The 23866-nt window shown below is 44.2% G+C and overlaps 1 protein-coding gene across 1 annotated transcript; it reads left to right on the top strand.

Annotated features, from left to right (window-relative positions):
- Positions 1–678: 678 nt before the first annotated feature.
- Positions 679–18510, top strand: LOC308152385 (histone deacetylase 2; the record flags this gene model as incomplete). The annotated part of the gene is made up of 14 exons (XM_080525352.1): positions 679–733; positions 11652–11764; positions 12174–12291; positions 12494–12568; positions 14690–14828; positions 15052–15193; positions 15342–15434; positions 15624–15732; positions 15857–15997; positions 16746–16854; positions 17070–17200; positions 17477–17632; positions 18066–18121; positions 18376–18510. The coding sequence occupies 14 exons, from the start codon at positions 679–681 to the stop codon at positions 18385–18387; spliced, it is 1449 nt and encodes a 482-aa protein (XP_080381478.1). The 3' UTR covers positions 18388–18510.
- Between the last annotated feature and the right edge of the window lie 5356 nt (positions 18511–23866).

Raw genomic sequence — 23866 nt, 5'->3', positions numbered from 1 at the left:
AGTTTGTTAACTATGTTGAAGTGAGTTACATACCATAGCCAAACATGTTAGTTTGTTAACTATGTTGAAGTGAGTTACATACCATAGCCAAACATGTTAGTTTGTTAACTATGTTGAAGTGAGTTACATACCATAGCCAAACATGTTAGTTTGTTAACTATGTTGAAGTGAGTTACATACCATAGCCAAACATGTTAGTTTGTTAACTATGTTGAAGTGAGTTACATACCATAGCCAAACATGTTAGTTTGTTAACTATGTTGAAGTGAGTTACATGCCATAGCCAAAACATGTTAGTTTGTTAACTATGATGAAGTGAGTTACATGCCATAGCCAAACATGTTAGTTTGTTAACTATGATGAAGTAAGTTACATGCTATAGCCAAACATGTTAGTTTGTTAACTATGAAGTGAGTTACATGCAATAGCCAAACGTATTAGTTTGTTAACTATGAAGTGAGTTACATGCCAAAGCCAAACGTGTTAGTCCACACAGTCCAGTAGGTGGCGGTAATGCACCTTAAGCTGGTTGCCAACCGCCAATCAAATACAAAGAAGAAGAAGAAGTTGCGCCTCCCACAAACCCCGTCGTTCTTTCTTCTCAACAACACAAACCACCGACCGCATCCATCCTAATATTCCCAAACAGCATCCTAACAAAAGCTCGACTCGGAAGACATGGCTTATACGGTTGCAGGTGGAACCAAGAAGAAAGTCTGCTACTACTATGATGGTATGGGATGTCTGAATATGAAAAGTAGAGCCATCATTAGCGCATGGTATTTTACAAAGAGCTAGTAGCGTAGCTAGCACTAGCACCAGCTAGCTCTGTGCCATAGCCACCACCGGGAGAGAGTGGTGCCAGGTTGCTTGCTAGCATATTCATGCTTGCTTGTTATAACGTCAGCATTAGTGAATACTTATTGAATTATTGCTATATGAAATATTTGGTACCAGATGTGTGTTCTCTAGTTTTAAGTGCCTGATGTTAATAATGACTTGGATATGTTGCCAACGAACTGAACTGTGTGTACGGGGACAGACTAATCCCTGGCCTGGAACGGTAGGTTGTGTGTGTGTGTGTGTGTGTGCAGTGTATGTGTCCAATTGTAGTTTCCTTTAAATGTGTAAATTTTATTACCGTCCGGATCGACATGTCAGGTTTATGATTTCGTGCGCGATATAAACACTAGCATTTCCGGTTTCGACGCTGCACATCATTACGGCTCTGCCTGCTTCACGTCGATCGTTACCTGGTACTAATTAGTTAGATCCCTACTAAAATATGGATGTGATTTGGGACTTTATTAATGACTCCCTTGAATCTTCACCATCTACACCTGTCATCCCCTCATGGCGACCAATAAGAAGAAGAAGAAGAGTGATCAAATCGATCAGAAGAGCCAGGTCTTGCAAGCTACAGAGATGGGCCACACTTATGAAGGTTGCCGGTAAGCTCGTTGATGAACTGCTAATAATAGCTAGCTAGCCAAATAATGTTAGCCAACACAGCCCCACTGTTCTCTACTACAGTGCTACTGAAATAGTCAGTATTGTTGCTCAAATCGGAGGGGAGGGGAATCCTTACCCGTTTCCTTACGTGTATCTCAAATATGAACGTTATCCATGGGTACCCCCATCAGTAGCACTGCAACTGTGGGACAGTTCGGACAGCCCAGCCGTGACTCTGGGCTTATATGTAATAAACCAGTTGCGGCTTGGGCTAGTCTTAACCCAACCCAACACATCTTACCCTACATTTAAAACATCCTTGATCTGAGAAATCAGAAAACAAGGTACAAATGATTTAAATGGAAAAAAAGGAACGGCCATGAGCGGTGGTATTTTCACTATCTTGATTGATTTGCGAGAGAGAGAGAGATGCTGAATGAGCGTGGGAGGACACAGAGGGAGAGAGATGTGGAGGAAGAGAGGTCATAAGCGGTGATATGTCTGCCTGAAGAAGGTCTATGACCGCAAGCTTTTTTTGCACAGATTTGATACTCTTCAGCTCCAGCACCTCAGCTAAGTCTGATCACGGATGAGCTGTGGTATTTTCTAGTGATGCTCCGATCTGATCGGCGCCGATCGGTATCGGCCGATATGGCCTTGATCGGTTTTGATCGGAGTTCTCAAAACGGCCGATCAAACATGACCGATCAGTTTACAAAATGGCGTCGCCAGTCTGGAAATATTACAGTGTCGGAAAGAGACAACAAATATGCCGTTTGTAATGTCTGCTCAAAAGAAATACCTTGCGGAGGAACGCACGCAAGGTCTTTCAATTCCACGAATATCATACGGCATTTGCTGCGTTCGTCGATTCGCTCAGAGAGCGCCGAAGCGCACACTGGGCTCGACGTCATAAAGGGACCGAGTGCTTTGATTGGACGAGAGGCGTTCCACGAGTGCTGGTCAGAGTTCCAGCGCGACTTCACGAGCGTAGTGTAGGTAGTGTTCACCGACGTCATGTGACCCCGCGAGCAGGAAGTCACTTGGCCCATAGCAACAACAACTATTAGCGCGTGAGTTTTAGGTCTTCCTCTGTGCACCTTGCACAAGTGTAGATAGCGAGCGACTTTTCAGCAGCAGGACATATTTTAGATGATAAGAGGAACAGGCTGAGTGCCAAAAACGCTGAGATGCTTGTATTTCTCAAGGCTAATCTGCCAGTGATGCTGCTTAATCAGAAGTAAGGTTTGAGTCTGAAATCTCCTTAGGTGCAATGTTTTGTTTTTTTGTTTTATTGATTATTGCTGACTTGCTGTCTTATCTCCTCCTAAATATGACTTGAAACTGACTGACTTTATTTTATATTTGGCTATAGCCTGTTTATGTTGCAGTTTAGTTTGGGTATGTTTATTGTTCCTCAGGAAAGCTACTGTATCGGGGGGGGATACACACCCGTGGACTATTATAACCTTAGTGGCACTAATTTAACACTAACACTCTATATAGACTAAATGGGATTTAAATGGTGGACACTGACTAAATAACTGAGGGGGAGGGGACAGGTATCAAAGATGGAACAATTACAACATTTAATATATACAGATAACATACACAAATGCACATACATATAACATTGAAATATATCTAGCCTATCTAATGGTACCAGTAGCCCGGGTTGTAGCACGTGTGGTGATGGTGATGGATGGAGGGAGAGGTGGAAAGTTCAGTGGAAACTCCGTGGAGGTAACTAGTAGACAGATGGATCGTCTTCTGAATATCCCGACTCAGGACTGGACGGGCACGTCAGACTCACGATGAATTGGAGCGGAGATGGCTAGCGTCGTTTGCTAGCCGCATCCCACGGTCCTAGTTCGTTGTTCACTTCAACTATCCACACAACAGCAATCTTTAACTTCGGTTTACTAGAGGTTTATGATTTAGCTTATATGTAGTGATACATTTCTCTATCCTAGCCACTCACGAGTCCCGAAATTAACCCTCTTCTCCGTTACGAAACCACCAACTGACTCGCCGTCGTCAGGAGCACCAAACATTTCCCTCGCGAGAGCATTCTAGGGTGCGTTCACCAAAACTCGCACAATTATCCAGCAACAAAAACGGCAACGTCTCACAACAGAACACACACAGCATTCAAACGAGTGGTATTAATAGAAAATAACAAACTTGGGAACCTGAAGGGGTGGGAGTGGGGTGAACTACTACTACTAATAAATATATTATCATGGTGTAGGTCCGCCCTTGGACTATGACTTCAGCAGCCCTGACCTTCCCGTCCGATCCCTCAATGACTTTGCTCACTCGACCCGCTGGCCACATGGCTCGGGGCAGCGACTGGTCCACAACCATTACGACTGTCCCTACTGTCAGGTTGTCTCTTTCCTTGACCCATTTCTGGCGGGCTTGAAGGGATGGTAGGTAGTACAAGAGAAAGTGGGACCAGAATTGATCGGCCAGCACCTGGCTATGTCTCCACATCCTCCTCCCACGCATCTCATCTTGCCGGTACACAGCCTGGGGTAGGGCAGGGTCTAGCCGCCCCATAAGGAGGTAGTTCGGTGTAATGAGGTCGACATCAGCTACGTCCGTGGATACGTAGCCGAGCGGCTTAGAGTTCAGTACCCCTTCTATCTCTGTGAGGACGGTGGCCAGAACCTCATCTTCTACGGTCTGGGCTCCCAGGACTGTGTACAGGGCTGCCTTGATAGACCGCACCTCCCTCTCCCAAGCCCCTCCGAAGTGGGGGGCGTTAGGGGGGTTGAATTGGAAGGTCACTTGTGATGGAGCAAGGCGGGTCCTGAGCTCTTCGCTCATCTCTTTGAAGCTCTCCCTCAGCTCTGTATCTCCTCCGCGGAAGTTAGTTCCTTGGTCAGACAACAGAACCGAGGGGGTCCCTCTCCTGGCCTGGAACCTCCGGAATGACATGAGGAAGGAATCTGTACTCATGGATTGGAGGAGGTCTATATTTACAGCTCGGGTAGTCATACATTTGTAAACGATTCCCCACCGCTTCTCTGTTCCTCTTCCTCTCTTCACACTGAAGGGGCCAAAACAGTCCACTCCGGTGGAGTGGAAGGCCCGTTCTCCGACCCTGAGGCGGCAGGGGGGCAGGTCTGCCATCTTTGGTATTACAGGTTGTGCCCTCCACTTACGGCAGTCAGCACAATTCGGTTGGAACCTGCGTACGGATTCTCTCCCTTGTGGGATCCAAAAGCGTCGCCGGATCTCCGCGAATACTCGCTCGGCCCCAGCGTGGCACACCGCCTGGTCGTACTTCTGGATGACTAACTCTGTCACCCTGTGACGGGTACCCAGGACGATAGGGTGTTTTGTGTCCTCTGATAGATTCGGGGCCCTTCTCAACCTGCCACCCACTCTGATGAGCCCCTGGGCGTCAAGTTCCGGGGCTAGGGTCAGGAGTCGACTCTCTGATGCGACTGGCTTTCCTTGTGTCAGGCACTCCCTTTCTTCTGGGAAGGAGTCCCTCTGCGCTCTCTGCCACACCAGGAGCTCCACTTCCTCGTAGTCAGCTGCACTGAGGTCGGTAGTAGTGGGGAACTCCGGGTGGTGCCAGAGGAACGTTTTCTTCTGGAGGCTCACCAATGTCAGGCAGTCATCCATGTTGGGGCCCTCCGGGGCCTGATCTTGACTCAGCCCGCAGAAGAGGGACTTCTTGATCTCCGACTCATCCTGACTCTTCATCAGGGATGGTTGGGTGGGCCACTCCTCCTCTGGTAGCCGGAGGAACTCTGGTCCGTTGTTGTAAGAGTTATGGAGGCAAGGACTGGCAAGGGACGTCCCTCTAGTGATAACATCTGCAGGGTTTTGTCCGGTGTCTATGTACCTCCAGCACTCCGCTCCTACCAGTTCCTGGATCTCCGATACTCTGACTCCTACAAACACCTTGTACCGGCAGGATTGGGACTGGAGCCAGGTGATAACGGTAGTAGAGTCCGACCACAAGACGGTATCACGCACAGGTAAGGTGAGTTCTTCCTTCACTAACTTAGCTAACTGTGCGCCAACCAGAGCTGCGCAGAGCTCCAGGCGCGGGATCGACTGCTGCTTTCGTGGGGCTACCCTGGATCGGGCTAGGACGAAGGCGACGTGGACCTCTCCTCCCTTGTCCTTAGCCCGAAGATAAGCCACTGACCCTTAAGCGGTCTCCGAAGCGTCACTGAAGACGTGCAGGTCAATTTTTTTTCCGCGTGCACGCGCATGGAACGCGCACGAGCGTTCAAAACAACGAACTAATTTCAAACTAGAGGGAGGATGGCAAAAAAAAAAAAGCTACAAAAATCTTCCCAGAACCTGATTTGCACGACCAGCTGTCGCTGTAGGACACGTTCGATTGCAAAATTCATTTATCCTTTATGTTCCCAGTTGAGGGCGTGTAGCTGTCGTTAGTTGGCCTGCTTTTATTTAGTTATGCGTACGTTTGAGTTAGTCATCTCTAGGATTGTTGTTTGATATTAGCCTATACTTTCTCTTATCTGCATTTTGAGCAACTGTACAAGACCCAACAACACAACTCTGATACAGGACTAATGTTACCTAGCTGCTATAGCTAACCCAACCCTGCTACAAGACCCAACAACACACCTCTGATACAGGACTAATGTTACCTAGCTGCTATAGCTAACCCAACCCTGCTACAAGACCCAACAACACAACTCTGATACAGGACTAATGTTACCTAGCTGCTATAGCTAACCCTGCTACAAGACCCAACAACACAACTCTGATACAGGGCTAATGTTACCTAGCTGCTATAGCTAACCCAACCCTGCTACAAGACCCAACAACACAACTCTGATACAGGGCTAATGTTACCTAGCTGCTATAGCTAACCCTGCTACAAGACCCAACAACACAACTCTGATACAGGGCTAATGTTACCTAGCTGCTATAGACCCATTTGTACTAAACAACTACAACGTTGTATTGGACACATTTTTTTCGAACTAATCCACAGACAGCAGTCTTATTAACGGCCCGTGTGGAGGCGACCCGGCACAGTGGGGATATACACTATCAAGCCAAGCTCTACTGTCAATATTTGCGTGTGTGTGTGTGTGTGTTTTTTACTTTGAACGCAATTTCAATTGCAATGTCCCACCTACATCTCCTCTGTGGAAAACTCTAATCCCGACGCAGCAGTTATTGTGCTCGGCGATTTTAATCACACCAACAGAACTTCCCAATTACAAACAACAGGTGTCATGCCCCAGCAGAGGAGCTAACATACTAGACCACTGCTACGTTACTATCAACGAGGCTTACCGTTCGTTCCCGAGGGCACCGCTGGGAAGGTCCGACCATGCCATGCTGCTCCTCGTCCCGAAATATAGAGAGAAACTTAAATCCTGCAATACGACACCCAGCCATGCAGTTTCGTATCGCTCATAGCCACTGCTAGCTTCAGCAATGTTTGAAGTGTCTGGGACATATTTTTTCTTGAAAAATCCATCCATCTGTCGCTGTTTTCGTTTAATTTTTCGAAGTTATTTAACGTGATGTCTTATTTGTGCACCTAGCTAGCTAGATCAGCTTTTTGTATCTTTTAGATGGTACTACCGGTGACTTTTAGCCCGTTATTTGCGAGGAGAAAACACAGGCGCCCGAGCATTTCGGAAGGCAAGACTGCTGAGCGGGGATGGTTGAGTCTGCACGGTTCTCATGCCGGTTCACATTTAGACCAATCAGGAGTAGCCCTTGTGTCACGTCGTCAACTGAATGTTTAATGTCATTAATCTGATTTTGGATCAGCGGTTAGAGAGAGATGGGCGTGGATTTAGGTGCACTTTTAGTCAACATCCATTATAGCGCTGATCTAGGATCAGATATATTTTAATCAGCTAAAATGTTCAGAGGTGGATTTTTTTTTTTTTTTTTTTGTGGACTGAATCAATTCGTGGCGGAGGAAATTCATTCGTGGCGGCCCGCCACCAATAAATGCATATAGAGGAAACTGTGTGTGTCGGTAATGCAGAGAGTCGGTCTTGAAGCGCCAGACTAGACCCAAGGTCATCTCTTGAGCTTCGCCTGGTGTCTGCGCCATCCATGTTTCACTGCTCGCGGCTTTGGCCTCTGGGGGGAGGCGACGGAGGACTCGGGGGTCACTGCTGGCCCACTGTCGGAGGTCGAACCCGCCCTTTGCCAGCGAGGTCCGCAGCTTCATTAGAATGCTCTCCGCTTCTTCAGGAGTAGCGACGCTCTGTAGACAGTTGTCCACATAGAAACACCGCTCGACACTGTGACGGACATCCTCTCCGGCGTCGGGGTCTTCGGCGACGTGCTTCTGGAGTGCGAATGTGGCGCAGCACGGACTACAGGTGGTGCCGAAGGGAAGTACCTCCCACTGGTAGATGGAGGGATGTTCGTCGTCGGGTTTCTCTCTCCATAGAAACCTCAAGAGGGGTTTATCTTCCTCCATCAGCCGGACTTGTAGAAACATCCCTTTTATGTCTCCGCTGATGGCGACCTTGTCCTGCCGAAAGCGGATCAGGACTCCAAGGAGGGAGGGTCCAAGTGTGGGACCAGGAAGGAGTAAGCTGTTCAGGTTCTGCTGCCCTACCTGAAAGCTGCAGTTAAAGACTAAGCGGTCCTTTCCGTTGTGTGAAACTTTGTGGTGAGGCACGTACCAGGACTCCTCGGTCCGTTCGGCTTCCTGGTCACCGATCTTCCTCACGTAACCGGCCACCATCAGTTTTTCCATCTCAGCTCGGTAGATTGCTGCTTGTTTGGGATCCTTGGCTAGGCGCCGCTCTGTGCTCCGCAGGTAGTTACCCGTGATTTCCTTGGGCACACGTAGAGTCGGCATACCTTCTCGCCGTAGGAGGGGGGTCACGTATCTTAGCACTCCTTTGTCCTCGAGCCTCGTGGTCTTCTGCTCGAGGAGGGCTACTGCAAACTTGTCTTCCTTGGATCGGACCATCTGTCTCTCGTTCTTAAACGGGAGGTCGTCCAGTTTCCACAACCGTTCGACGTGCTGCAGGAGGGTGGAGTCTATGTGGTCCACCTTTGTGTACATACATCGGGTTGATGTAGATCGACCATGGGGCACGGAGATGGGACCCTGGAGGGTCCACCCCAGACGGGTCTTAATCGCAGCTGGGCATCCTCTGGGTCCGAGGTAGACCGCACGTGTAGGGACTATGAGGTCTGCGTGGTCGGATCCAATGAGGAGGGTCGGGGTGACTCCATTGATGGGCGGTATGGGTAGATGGCGCAGATGTTCGTACTTTTCCCTCAACTGTTGGATGGGGTAATCGTAACGGGACAAGCCAATATTGTGGCTGGTGAAAGCTTTATTGATAGTGTATCGCTGGTCGGGTCGGTCAGCCGGTGAAATCGTGAATGAGACTCTTTCTCCTGTGATGGTTTTCAGGTCCCGACGGATGGTACGGAGGGTCATCTTCTCTTCGGGTCCTCGCAGGTTCAACTGAGCCGCTGCTGAGGCGAGTAGGAGCGTCCTCTCTGATCCATCGTCCAGTACTGCGTGGGTGTCGAGTACTTGGTCATTGTAATGCAAGAGTACCCGGACGACCTTCAGCAGTACTCTGGAACTCTCGGTCCGCAGAGTGGAGTTCTTCCGGTTGTAGTCGTGGAGGACCTCGAGATGCTGACCTTCACATTTACGGCACTTCTTCCTGAGAGTGCAGTCTGCTGCTTTATGGCGGCGTGCACACCGGAAGCAGCGGCGGTTGGCTCTGATCCACTCCTCTAGGTCGATAGGGGTCAGCTTCTTGAATGGCTCGCACTGGGATAACCAGTGTTCTCCGTCACAGTGGGGGCAGAAGGGCTTCACCTTACCCTTAGTCTGGTCGAAGCTCTTCTTCTTGGGGGCTGGCTGACTAAATAACTGAGGGGGAGGGGACAGGTATCAAATATGGAACACAACATTTAATATATACAGATAACATACACAAATGCACATACATATAACATTGAAATATATCTAGCCTATCTAATGGTACCAGTAGCCCGGGTTGTAGCACGTGTGGTGATGGTGATGGATGGAGGGAGAGGTGGAAAGTTCAGTGGAAACTCCGTGGAGGTAGCTAGTAGACAGATGGATCGTCTTCTGAATATCCCGACTCAGGACTGGACGGGCATGTCAGACTCACGATGAATTGGAGCGGAGATGGCTAGCGTCGTTTGCTAGCCGCATCCCACGGTCCTAGTTCGTTGTTCACTTCAACTATCCACACAACAGCAATCTTTAACTTCGGTTTACTAGAGGTTTATGATTTAGCTTATATGTAGTGATACATTTCTCTATCCTAGCCACTCACGAGTCCCGAAATTAACCCTCTTCTCCGTTACGAAACCACCAACTGACTCGCCGTCGTCAGGAGCACCAAACATTTCCCTCGCGAGAGCATTCTAGGGTGCGTTCACCAAAACTCACACAATTATCCAGCAACACAAAAACGGCAACGTCTCACAACAGAACACACACAGCATTCAAACGAGTGGTATTAATAGAAAATAACAAACTTGGGAACCTGAAGGGGTGGGAGTGGGGTGAACTACTACTAATAATAAATATAATTGACTCCTATTTTAACTAATTTGAATTCTTACTCTGGGCCTTCAGAACAGCTACAGTATAAGCTCCAAGTTCTCTAAGAGCCCCTAGTTCCTCTCATTCGAGTGGAATGTTGCACATTTGATGTGACAGTGTACATTTTATTTATTATGATTTTTATTTTCACATTTTATTTGTTTTTCCTGAAGTAAGCTACAGGTGGTTGTGAATTCAATAAAACAGATGGTTGTCAAATCATGATACTTTCTCATCTCCTAATTTCATTTGAATACTTAATATACAATGTCAATGGTGTTAAGAATAATTAAAAACATAAATAATGCTACACAATAAATAGAATGCTTCAATTGCCATTTTCGACGCTGTGATCGATGATCGGTGATATCGGATCGGCAGATCACTGATTCCAGTGATCGGTGATAAGTGATCGGCACCAAAAACTCTGATCGGAGCATCTCTACTCGTATCTAAATCTATAACAAACGCGGAGATTGTATGAGCCCCGCGTCGGTCAGCCTTTCCGTAGAAATACATCGCTCCGTTATATATCTAAAGTTACATGTTTTAAGGTTGATCTGTGCATGATAGTGCTGCATTATGTTGATCTATTTATATCGATCTATTCTTGCCAATTCCTTATTACCAGTGGAAAGGGGGAAGGCTAAAACACTTTGAATGGAATAGATAGGACTTTCCGTTCAATGGAGGAAGCATGATACTGGCGAGTTCATCTCGCTTTTCCCCCCGTTGATGTATTAAACAATCTAAGCAATCTAATCAGAGCAGTTTTTATTATGTAATATTGTTGATGGATGTGCCATTTTTGATGGAGAGCAGTGAGCGGATGACTGGATGTGAGCATGTATTTGACTAATGCCGGTAGATTCACGTCTTGCTCCGAAACCGGAGCTGTCGGCGCAGACAGGATTTTACAGCGTTCCTTCAAACTATCGTAATTCATGAACTATATGCCCAATCTAAAAAATTCAAACAGTTTCTGAAAGCAGAGAAGTTGCACTTTTTGAACAGTTTGAACAGTTTTTAGGCTTATTACGGTAGTTCACCAACAAAAAAAAGCACAGTGCTCAACGTGTCAGGAGAAATAAAAATAGAATCAGGGCTTTAACACATGTCGGCATTTCCCTGGTTGCGAGATCTAAATGAGTCTACTAGAACTGAAAGGGGCAAGTAACAGGCACTTAACGTTACATGTTGTAAGGCTGATCTGTGCACGATAATTATTATCGCATTTCCCCCCGCTGATCTGTATAGCGGGGGGAATCTTATGACACGTAACTCCCCCTACAGTCCTGGGTCGTTCCTGTATAGTGGAGAACGATTCCTATATGGAACTTTTCAAAAGCGTGCCGAGGCGAGCCGTGCCGAGCCGAGCCGGTCAATGGAAAAGCACCAATAGTCATCACTGGCAGAACAACCACTGGAAGGCCTATGCTCAATTGTGATGAATAGTTTATGTACAGTGATGAACACATGCGTAATCATGCAAAACAATACATGTCATGCATTTCATGTAGGGGGAACTATTAAACATGCAATCAATTATTTTAAACATGAATTAATGTCATTGTCTGTTGAATAATGTTTCTTTCCTTGTTTCCTTCATCAGGTGACATAGGAAATTGTTATTATGGACAAGGGCATCCCATGAAACCACACCGAATCCGCATGACTCACAATCTACTTCTGAACTATGGTCTCTACAGAAAGATGGAAATCTATGTAAGTTCATAATTCTTAGTTTATAACAACTTGAATGTCTATGTACATCTTTACAAATGTCTATCTAATGAATTACTTATTTATTATCAAGTATTGCATTTCAATAGATGCATTTCCTTTTGTAGTGACTTAGCTAATGGAAAAGGTGTAGCATATTATGATTTTCCCTCTGTATGGTTGCTACGATGTAGGCTAAATATTATTTAAAAACCCACTAGTCTCTAAAGGACTAATTGGAATAAGCTCATACTGTATGTATCAAACACTTGTGTGCTGGCTCTGATATTTTCCTTTTACATTGTTCTTTCCATCACTGGTTCCGCAACTATGATAGTAGAGTCTCTGAATATGTAGCTATGCTGTTTTCTGTCCAGCTCCTTCAAGTTGTTTAAACGTCTTTATCTTACAGAGACCACACAAAGCCACTGCAGAGGAAATGACAAAATACCACAGCGACGACTACATCAAGTTCCTCAAATCCATCCGACCAGACAACATGTCAGAGTTCAGCAAGCAAATGCAACGGTGTAAGTGAGGCAGTGGTGGTGGCTGTAAGCCCCATAGCTTATTCATAAAGAATGTGAAAAAAGAACTCAACCTTAATATTTGATGGATCAGTGGGATGCAATGTTTCACATGTGTGTCAATTGTAGGCCTATTAAGTGCTTGTGACAAATATCTTTGAACATATTATGACTGTTATTCTTTAATTTGTTTTTCCCTTCATAGTCAAGGTTGGGGTGGACTGTCCAGTGTTTGATGGGTTGTTTGAGTTCTGCCAGTTGTCTACTGGTGGCTCTGCTGGTAAGTTTAACAAACGGTTATTTTTGTGGCATCATTATCACTCAAATTAATATTTAGTCTTTTTATAATTATAATTTAAGCCCCGTCGGTCAGTCTAGGCAGGCTTTCAATATCATATTTTGCTGCAATAACTGCATGGGTAAATTACTAGTCAGTAAGCATTTGGCTAAAATGCAAAACAAAAGGAATAGGTTGTTTCTTCATTGCCTAGGAAGACACTCATGGCGCTTTTCCACTACAGGGTCAGCCCGGGCTGGCCTGCTTCTTTGGCACTTTTCCATTTGTCGGCCCGGGTCGGCTTGGCTCGGTTCTTTAGCTACCCTTCACGAGCAGGAACTACAGGGCCGAAAGGTACCTTTTTGCCAGGCTGCGTGTGACGTGTGACGCTGCACACCGTTGATTGGTTAATGGAAATCGTCATCCCATGTTCATAGATTTCTTCGCTAACCGCCATCTTTAAATACCACAACAGATTTCACTCTCGGAAAATATCACTTACTGTTTCTGTAATAACGTATTAATAAAGATTAGAAAAAGTATGCTAACCATCGTATTATCTTAGTTTAATGTCATTTCAATGCATCATAGAACTTTTATTTACAACAAGCATAACAAAAAAAATCGCTATTATGGCGATGTCCTGTGCCTATGCTGTTCCTCAGTCCAGCGGCAGTCAAATGCCGGTAGATTCGCGTCTTGCTCCCTTTAACACATGTCGGCGTTTCCCTGGTTGCGAGATCTAAACTACTAGAACTGAAAGCGGCAGGTAACAGGCACGTAACATCCATATGCTGTATATATAAATAAATATATTTGACTACCAGCAAGACACCGGAGCACTCGTATCTATAACGAACGCGGAGATTGTATGAGCCCTGCGTCAGTCAGCCTTTCCGTAGAAATACATCGCACCGTTATATATCTAACGTTACATGTTTTAAGGCTGATCTGTGCATGATAGTGCTGCATTATGTTGATCTATTTATATCGATCTATTCTTGCCAATTCCTTATTACCAGTGGAAAGGGGTAAAACACTTTGAATGGAATAGATAGGACTTTCCGTTCAATGGAGGAAGCATGATACTCGTTCAGAGTTCATCTCGCTTTTCCCCCGTTGATGTATTAAACAATCTAAGCAATCTAATCAGAGCAGTTGTTATTGTGTAATATTATTGATGGATGTGCCATTTTTGATGGAGAGCAGTGAGCGGATGACTGGATGTGAGAATGTACTGTATTTGACTAATGCCGATAGATTCGCGTCTTGCTCCGAAACCGGAGCTGTCTACAGCGGATTCTACAGCGTTCCTTCAAACTATCGTAATTCATGAACTATATGCCCAATCTAAAAAATTCAAACAGTTTCTGAAAGCAGAGAAGTTGCACTTTTTGAACAGTTTGAACCGTTTTTAGGCTTATTACGGTAGTTCACCCAAAAAAAAGCACAGTGCTCAAAGTGTCAGGAGAAATAAAAATAGAATCGTGTCGGCATTTCATGTCGGCATTTCCCTGGTTGCGAGATCTAAACTAGTCTACTAGAACTGAAAGCGGAAAGTAACAGGCACTTAACGTTACATGTTGTAAGGCTGATCTGTGCACGATAGTGCTGCATTTTGACATAATTCTTATCGCATTTCCCCCCGCTGATCTGTATAGCGGGGGGAATCTTATGACACGTAACTCCTCCTACAGTCCCGGGTCGTTCCTGTATAGTGGAAAACGTCTCGTACCCAGAACTGTTAAAAAGCGTGCTGAGGCAAGCCGAGCCGAGCCGAGCCGGTCAATGGAAAAGCGCCATCAGAGGAGCAAACCCAGTGCAGACAGCTGTGTCTGTTACCATAGGCTTTAGGGATTTGGCTTAGGGATGTTGCAGCAGGGCTGGGATATGTATACAAGATGCAATGTTTGAGGGTTTTCATCGAAGATCAGTACTGTCAAATGGGATTTTATTTTTTACCCATGCTTTTGAAATCTGTTTCTCTGCTTCTCCAAACTTTTAATTCCCACTGTGTCTATAACCATATTCAGTGAAACAAGTCCCTCTTGGATAATAAATTATACACACACTTGCTTCTGAAAATACAGTAAACAACAACAAGTGTCTACTCTCTCGGCACAGCGGGATCCGTGAAACTCAACAGGCAGCAGACTGACATCGCTGTCAACTGGGCTGGAGGACTCCACCACGCCAAGAAGTCAAAGGCCTCAGGGTTCTGCTACGTCAATGACATCGTCCTGGCCATTCTGGAACTGCTCAAGTAGGTTTCTGTTCCACTGATAAACCCAGACTTACAATTTATACATTTTATACAACCTAATTCATTTGTGATTGTGCAGGTTTCAACTCTTCTGTCTAGAAGTGTCTAGATCAATCAATGTTTGAGTGTATATGATATGACACCATTAGTTTTAGATATCTACCAGTCAAATGTGTTGGAGGCAATGTGATTTTGATGTCTCTTCCCCCACACTCCCACCTAGGTACCACCAGAGGGTGCTGTACATTGACATTGACATCCACCATGGGGATGGAGTGGAAGAAGCTTTCTACACCACAGACAGGGTCATGACTGTGTCCTTTCACAAGTACGGAGAGTACTTCCCTGGGACTGGAGACCTCAGGGTGAGCACCTGTCTCTGAACTCGACCGTCACTGTTAAGATGACAGGAATCAACTAAGAATTAGAAGTGGTCTGTTACCTGGTAGGAGATATCTTTGGGATACTCAAGTGTTTGACATTTTGCAATATTTCCATATGTCTGTCTCGCAGGATATTGGTGCTGGAAAAGGCAAATACTACGCTGTCAACTTCCCTCTGAGAGATGGCATTGATGACGAGTCATACGAGCAGATCTTCAAGCCTGTAAGTATGCACCATAACACTGGGAGATTGTCATAGTGTTGCATAGTACTAAAGAAGCCTTACCAAGACATCTGACCTGGGCACATGTGATGTTAACATTTAGAAAAATGTTTGCTTATCTTTTAGTTTTTAAATGCATTGACCAGTGTTATGCATCTGCAGTCTAAACCATCCTCTGTGGTTTGTTAGGTGATGGCCAAGGTGATGGAGATGTACCAGCCCAGTGCTGTAGTCTTGCAGTGTGGTGCTGACTCCCTCTCAGGGGACAGGCTGGGCTGCTTTAATCTCACCATCCGCGGTAAGGAACGTGCTTGTCTCTGCATAATTTTTTGCTGTTGTAAATGTTTAGAATTCAATTAACTACACATAATGAATCTGGTAGTCTCTCTGTTCTTTTGACATCTATATTACATTTTCACCAGGCCACGCCAAGTGTGTTGAATACATGAAGTCCTTCAACCTCCCTCTGCTCATGTTGGGTGGAGGAGGCTACACCATTCCCAACGTGGCTCGCTGTTGGACCTACGAGACAGCTGTGGCTCTGGACACTGAAATCCCAGATGGTATGGTCATTTAAATCAATTCAAAATGCATCTTGATGTCCCAGCTTTTTAACACTTTAACATCCCCCCCCCCCCTCAGTTCTTGACCTAAAAGCTACAGCCAGGGAATTGATCCTGCCAATGCACCTTTTATAGTTTAGTTATTATTGCCGGTTGGGGAAGGGGGTAGTCTTGTGACAAAATGGTATGTGGCTGGCTGTGTCACTTGACTGAGATGGCCCTGATATTCGTATTCCCACTGGGAGCTGACTAAGCCGGCTGTCAGCATGCTACCAAGAGTGTGAGATGGAGAGAACACATCATAGTGTGTCCTATGTGTGAGATGGAGAGAACACATCATAGTGTGTCCTATGTGTGAGATGGAGAGAACACATCATAGTGTGTCCTATGTGTGAGATGGAGAGAACACATCATAGTGTGTCCTATGTGTGAGATGGAGAGAACACATCATAGTGTGGCCTATATACTAGTGGCCTTTCAAAGGGCCACTAGTACACATAATGGAATGTGGAACATTGCCAAAACCCTTACCCCTTTGCAATATAACCTCCCTCGAGGGTGAGGAACTTTTATAGCTTATGAATCACACTAGTCGTTCCATCTTTCCATGGCACTTTTTTTATTTTATTTGAAGGGTCTGATATTTTTGACACTTTTGTTTATTTACAGTGTATAAATCCCAACATTGATGTTCACCATGGCACTGACAATTCCCCATTTCTCTTTCTATTGTTTTGTTTTTTATTAGAACTGCCATACAACGACTACTTTGAGTACTTTGGGCCTGACTTCAAGTTGCACATTAGCCCATCAAACATGACCAACCAGAACACACGGGAATACATGGACAAGATCAAGTAAGGGCTTCTGAGTTTGTGGTGGTCTTGGTCATCTATTTATGTATTTAGCTATTCTATATTATGGATGTATGCGTCTGCATTGTGATGTTGTTATATCTGTATTACAATGACATTGTAGTTTCCTGATGAATGATGTTAGGCTGTGTGAGCTTATGCTTTCATGTGATATCAGATGTACTAATATCATTGATGTTGTGTGTTTTAATCCTCAGGCAGCGTCTGTTTGAGAACCTGCGGATGCTGCCTCATGCCCCTGGAGTGCAGATGCAGGCTATCCCAGAAGACGCCATCCCCGATGACACTGTGGACGAAGACACAGAGGACCCTGAGAAGCGCATGTCCAGTAAGACATTTACATTTTTGGCATTTAGCAGACTCCTTTATCCAAAGCGACTTACAACAAATACATTTGACTAAGTAAGTGAAGACGCACCATATTCCGTCTGCTATGCTTACTACATGAGTTACTATTAACACACTGTTCTACATCAGTTCATGGTCGGCAGGGGGTTCCATTGTTCTACTCTGACTATCGTTCGCTATTTATTTGTCCTTGTGCATTCCATTGAGGCTGTTATTGCTTGCAGAATCAAAACGTTCATTTTCTGTCATGTTTCAGTCCGAGCATCTGACAAGAGGATAGCCTGTGATGAGGAGTTCTCTGACTCTGAGGATGAGGGAGAGGGAGGAAGGAGGAATGTGGCCAATCATAAGAAAGGTGCGAAACGGCCCCGCGTAGAGGAAGACAAGAAGGAGGGAGAGGAGAAGAAAGTTGGTAAGTATGCAGTCCTGTGTCTGAGCCTCTTTCATAAAGAGCTTTTAACACTAGTCGCCCCAATGAAGCTCAACGGGGGTGATGCGACAGTTTATAATAAAATAACTTCTACTCCAACTCTACTAATGTGAAACCGATGTCCCCCTCCTTCCCTCACTTTTCCTAAATCTCCTAAATGTCAAACAATTTAAAAATCACATTGAAAAAAATCTTGAAGCATTTTTATGGCTACCATGCCTTTTTTTTGGGACAGCCAACATCTCCAAGTTGCGTCCTGAGGTGCGATTTAACACCTGCCCCCAAAGTGCAAATGGTCCACTTGAGATTGATATGTAATGACCTAAAAAAAAAAAGCATACAGATTCTATGACAATGGTGAAGTAGGTTTATAATAGATATAAGACTTGTTTGTTGTTGGTCGTGTTTTTCACAGAGGTGAAAGAGGAGGAGAAAGCAAAGGAAAGCAGCACTGAGAAAACTGACATAAAGGTAAGAAGAGTCTGTGGTGTGCATGCGTCTTTATACAGTAAAGGGGGGGGTCATTTATGTCTCTGGTCATGAAATGTATGGTCCAAACCAAAGGAAGATAGAAACACAGAATCCCTCTGAGTGCTGCCATTTTGGATTAGGCCACTGCTCTTGATCTTAAAAAAGAAAAGAAAAAGAAAGGTCAGATAAACTAAAATGCTAGAATGTTACCAGTCTAAATACCAGCGCATTATTCTTCATATTTTGCTCTACAGGGTCAAGACTGAGCAGACTAGCAGTGCCTGATTCTTGCCACAATACATCGCTCTCCATGGACAGCTCTGAGGATGCTGATTCTTTCCCCTCATGTCAGACTCCACACCAGAAGCATTATATGTATTATTGATCTCAATGTCATAGTTTTAAGTCGATGTGAAGATTTTGTTTATTTTCATTGTGTACTGTAGCAGTAAATGTATTGGATTCATAAGAAATCTGAATTTGCTGTTCTCTCCTTGGATACAATTTTATCGCATTTATATTGCAATGTGCTTTATCTTCTGAATGGAATATCAACCTCCAATTACATGTTATTAGAGAGGATTGTGTGATTGTTCTCTTAGATTTGCCTATGATGATTTCAGAATTGTTAACAAATTTGATATTTTGCCAATTAAAAACGTTTTATACTAATGTTTGATGTGATAATAATACTTGTCTGCATATGTAATTTAATCTAATGTTATTACATAGTATTATTGCCTTTTGTAAGTGCGTATGTACAGATCATGAAAATATTGTATATTATTGTGGTATAAGAATGCAGCCACAAGATGGCGTAATGACCATCTCTAATTCTTTCGCTGTTCAGTTCAGACGCAACTCGTAACACGCTTGTACACATTAGCTCGATCCATAGAAGATAGTAGGCATAGCATAGCCACTTGTTTATCGGGTATTCTGTGGTCATCACTCCTAGGAGACAGCATTACGGCTAGGCTTTGCGAAGACCGCTTACAAGTGCACTGCTCGTAGCACGATACCAACATTGGCACAAGGGGATACAGCACACTGCTACATGCGACAGTGCACGGAAAGTAAGTAAGTACATCTAGTGAATATAAGGGCTTTCGTTTTGAAACAATTGTGTGTTGCACTGCAAAATGAAAACTTCCACATTAAGAATGTAGCGTGTTGTTATCGCAGATATTCACCATGAGCCCAGTGAAGGCTATACTCAGGGTTCGAGTTATGTGGGAGCCAATGGGAGCTGAGCTCCCATAGAGATGGTCTGAGACTCTCTGAGCTCCCATGAAGGCAGTAAAATCAAAAATCTGTGGGGGTCGCTAATAATACATTACCACAACTATTATTTGATCAAAATGTCAATGTAATGAATATTATTTAATTTATATTATAAATATTGTAAAATAAACAAAAGAGCTACGCGCACCATTAATCTCCTGTGAATGACAGTAGGCCTTTGACTGCCTGCACTTCACCACCAAGACACCATGGGGCGCAGTAGAATATTGTGCAACAGCAAAAGGTTGATTAATCAGCTGTGCGGTAAACCGTTGGAACACACAGTGCACAGCTGATTAATCAATTAAACCAATAGAGTGAGACAGGATATGTTCATATACCAGTTGCCTTTCAGGAAGTAGTGAGATCGTGCACCTAGCCTATTATTGAGAAGCAAACATTCATTCATTAGCTATACAGGAGTATATACATACAGTAGCTACCATGCCGCCCAAAAAAAGGCAATTTTTTGACCCTCTCCCGTTCATCCAATCTTGGATAAAGAAAGAACATCGGACGTCAGCATCATGGGTTCCAGGACCGCGACCGCAGACTACTGAAAACAGACCAAACAGGTCTATCTTGTCTCCGTAAAGGTAAGGTGGCTTTTACTTTTTACTAACCTAGTGTACATGTATTTTTCGCTCCTTCTGTATAGCAAACATAACACAATTATTGGCCGAGATACATGTGTGACTATCGCTTTTATAGCTGTTGTTTCATGTGGGGCTGTTGATGTGGTGAAATGAGTAGCCTGCAGCTGTAGCGTCAGGATATGTTGGTATTTGAGGAGGAGGATGAGGATGAGGATGATGTTTCGGTACCGGTACCGTTTTTAAAGTATCGATTTGTCACCGGTATCGAATAAAACCCAAACTGTACCCAACCCTAACTATATGTTTACATGCCAACTAATTAGCTAATTCATTTCTGTCATTTAGAGCTGAGGGGAGCAACAGAGAGACGGACAACAGGACAGTAACAGAGAGACAACGGGAGAGGAGAGCAATAGAGACAGAACTGAATGCACTGAACTTTTTTTTAAATTCTTTGCATTATTAACACTGTTGTGTTATTGTGTTATTAAAGTGTTTAAGTGTTTTATGGTAAAGCATTATGAGTGGTGTGTGTGCAGGGTGCTCGTGAGTTGTATATTTTGGGGAGGGGGGAGGCTTGTGTATGGGGGCGGGGGGTCCTCACACAAAGGAGTAGCCTAGGGCCACTGACCACCTTAATCCGCTACTGCCTATAGCTAATTAAAACTTGTAAGTCCCATCGCTGTGTGGGCATGATTCGCGCGTGCATGAGAACATTTCGCACTGTTATTTTGGAGACCCCCACAGAGATCAGCTTATAACTCGAACCCTGGCTATACTTGCCTGCCAGCAAGCCGCATCAAAATAATGTGCATTCCAGAATTTAGCCCATGTCGCCTGCACTTCAGGTTGTGTCGTGTACTCCATTATGTTGCTGCATAATTGTAATAATCAGTGGCATGAATAGAATCACGTGTGGTTACGCTGAGTCATCTACCTCGCAGTAGTATGATAAACAATGTATGTGGTCAATGTACTACTACACTAGTGGGTCCAACTGTTCTTCATGTAAGTACTACTATAGTAAGTCATACTTTGCAAGAAAAGTAAACGAGGGGGCTAATCATTCCACAAAGTGATTACTGTTATGCATACACAAGCTGTTTGGTTTGTTGTTCTACAGCTTGTTTGATTTTTGTAGTGATGTGTGAAGTCCTCTTGAAGCGAAGTCTGACCATAGACGTATATACGACGGTAGTGACACAATGGGGTCAAAAGGTCAGGTACTACGTTAGACATTGCTAGTGATGGTGCATTAGGTAAGGTGCTTCAATCTGTTGTGTAAGGACAAGTGATGGGTTGTAGAAAGTAGACCATTTCTCCTTGCTTAAATGAAGACAGATACTGCTCAAATTTTATTCACATTTATTTTTGCTTTTAGTGTGCTCACAGAAAATTAGAACACCTTAAGCAGAGGAGTTTAATAGCAATTTTTGTAAGCAAAGTTACATTCCATCTCTAAGTCAAATTGGTCAAAGCTTCTCCAGTATTTACAAAAGAAAAGAAAGAGGCAAGATGCTACACAAACATTGCATCTGATACAGAGATTCCTTAATTTGTCAAAGACCACTGAAAAAAAGCATTGTCTGCTGTAATCAAAACATACCACAGTATATAAACAGTAACCATTCCACTTATCACAGCTTGGTTGAGTTCAAAATTGCTTAAAAGGTCTTCCAGGATGACTTTTGTTTTTTGTTATCTTACAAAAATGAGCGGGTGGAAAAAGAGCTGCAAACTTCATGTGCTTCTTGAGATCAAGATTTCATTTGTACAATAATCACAGTTAAAAACACCCCGCCTATACATACTTACACTTTATTAAGGTCATAAAACCAGCAATAAACAATAAAGCCTATAGGCAAGGCAAGTTTATTTGTATAGCACATTTCATACAACAGGGGCAATTCAAAGTGCTTTACATGCATTATTTAAAAATACAGCAAGAGGAGCATAAGAAAATAACAATTACAATGAATAACTATACAACTTGTATTTCTACTGAATCACTGAATCACTGACTGGTACAGCTAATGAGAAGTGAAAAGCTCCTATGATTTTTTTAAATGACTTCCTAAAACTAGCTCTGGGAATTGTATATTTTGTCTAGGGATGCTCCGATCTGGATTTTTGGGGCCGATACCGATCACCGATTTTTTTCCTCAAGATATACCGATACCGATTTTAAAAAAAAATACATAACTGTAGGCCTACTGACTGGATAGCCTACATATTTTTTGCTTTTTAGACAAAAGTTTTAATCCATTAGGCACCAAGCAAACGCAGACCCATTTTTATGGCATAGTAAAAGTCTGGCCTATCACCCAGTTAGGGCCTGAAGCCCAAGTCAGTCGATATGGCTGTATAAAAGACATCATAAACGTGGCCTTCATGGTTTACATACTGTTACGTCCTCCTATGTTTTCTGTTCAGTTATCTGTCTTCCCCAGGAAAAAAAAAAAAATAAAATAAAATTTAAAAAAATTTCGGTTTTTGCAATCGGCCATTTTTGCCGATCACCGGTCGAGTCATTTGGAGTGAAATCGGCCGATTTAAATCGGTGGCCGATAAATCGGAGCATCCCTAACTGTCAAACACCCTCTTTAATTTGAGGGTATCCAGATCCAAGTTGGAGGAAGGGTTTAGAGAGAGAGACATACAGAGAGAGACAGACAGAGAGAGACAGACAGAGAGAGAGAGAGACATACAGAGAGAGACATACAGAGAGAGACAGACAGAGAGACAGAGTTAGAGAGACAGAGAGAGACAGAGTTAGAGAGACATACAGAGAGACAGAGTTAGAGAGACAGAGAGAGACAGAGACACACGCCGCTGTTTAGAAGCCCAGCCGCTGCAGTGCATCAAGGGAGGAGGAGGAGGAGGCCTAACCCTGACCCATAACCCCTAACCCTTAACCCTGACCCCTAACCCTGACCCCTAACCCTGACCCTGACCCTGACCCCTAACCCTGACCCCTAAACCTGACCATGACCCCTGACCCTTCATCATACAGCAAGACAATGACCCCAAACATAGCAGAGCATCACCATAGCAACTTATTTCCGAGTCAAAAAGCGGTGATGATACGATTTCAAATCCAAACTGTTGGAGAATAGAGCTAAAATAATAATAATAACAATAATACTACAGCCCCCACCACACACACAACAATAAACTAAAGTGATGATTCTGCCAACGTGGTTGAGCTGGCTATGACAGCAAGACAGGAACGCTTTGGTGTGAATAGAAGTGTCTCCACCTCTTCACACAGTCAATGTTCAGCTCATAGTCTGCATAAGGACTGAATGACCCAGCAACAATGTATGAAAATATGATGAAGACATTCCCATGGAAACGGGACAAACCTCTATATGATATTGTTATATACCTGTAGTCTGTAGCTTGCTAGATACATTAAACAATCCATGCCAAGAATGTCACTCAAGTGTCAAATACGTGTCAACTCAATTGATATGAATCTCTGAATCACCTTCAGCTAGCCAACTGACTCGACAGGTAGCATAGGTGATGATGGTGGATAGATGGACTGTCACCGAATCATCGATATTATTCAAATACTTATGGAATCAATGACTTATATCAATGACTTATTGTTCAATGACTTAAGGAATATAATATATATGATAATACAAGCCTGGTAACAAAAGGCCGCGTTCGTAAATGAGCTCTGAGAGCGCCGGAGCCTCGACGTGTCTGCTGAGCTAGCTAGGCCCACATTGACCTCTCTCCAAAGAACCTCAGTTATTGTTACCAGGGCAGGTGTTCTATTCACTGCACACCAGTAGGCTACACACTGTAGAAAAAGGGTTGTTCACTGCACACCATAGGCTACACACTGTAGAAA

The sequence above is a fragment of the Nansenia antarctica genome (genome assembly GCF_963989245.1).
Source record: "Nansenia antarctica genome assembly, chromosome: 3".
Taxonomy (NCBI): Eukaryota; Metazoa; Chordata; class Actinopteri; order Argentiniformes; family Microstomatidae; genus Nansenia; species Nansenia antarctica.
This window is presented reverse-complemented; position numbering and strand designations above follow the sequence as displayed.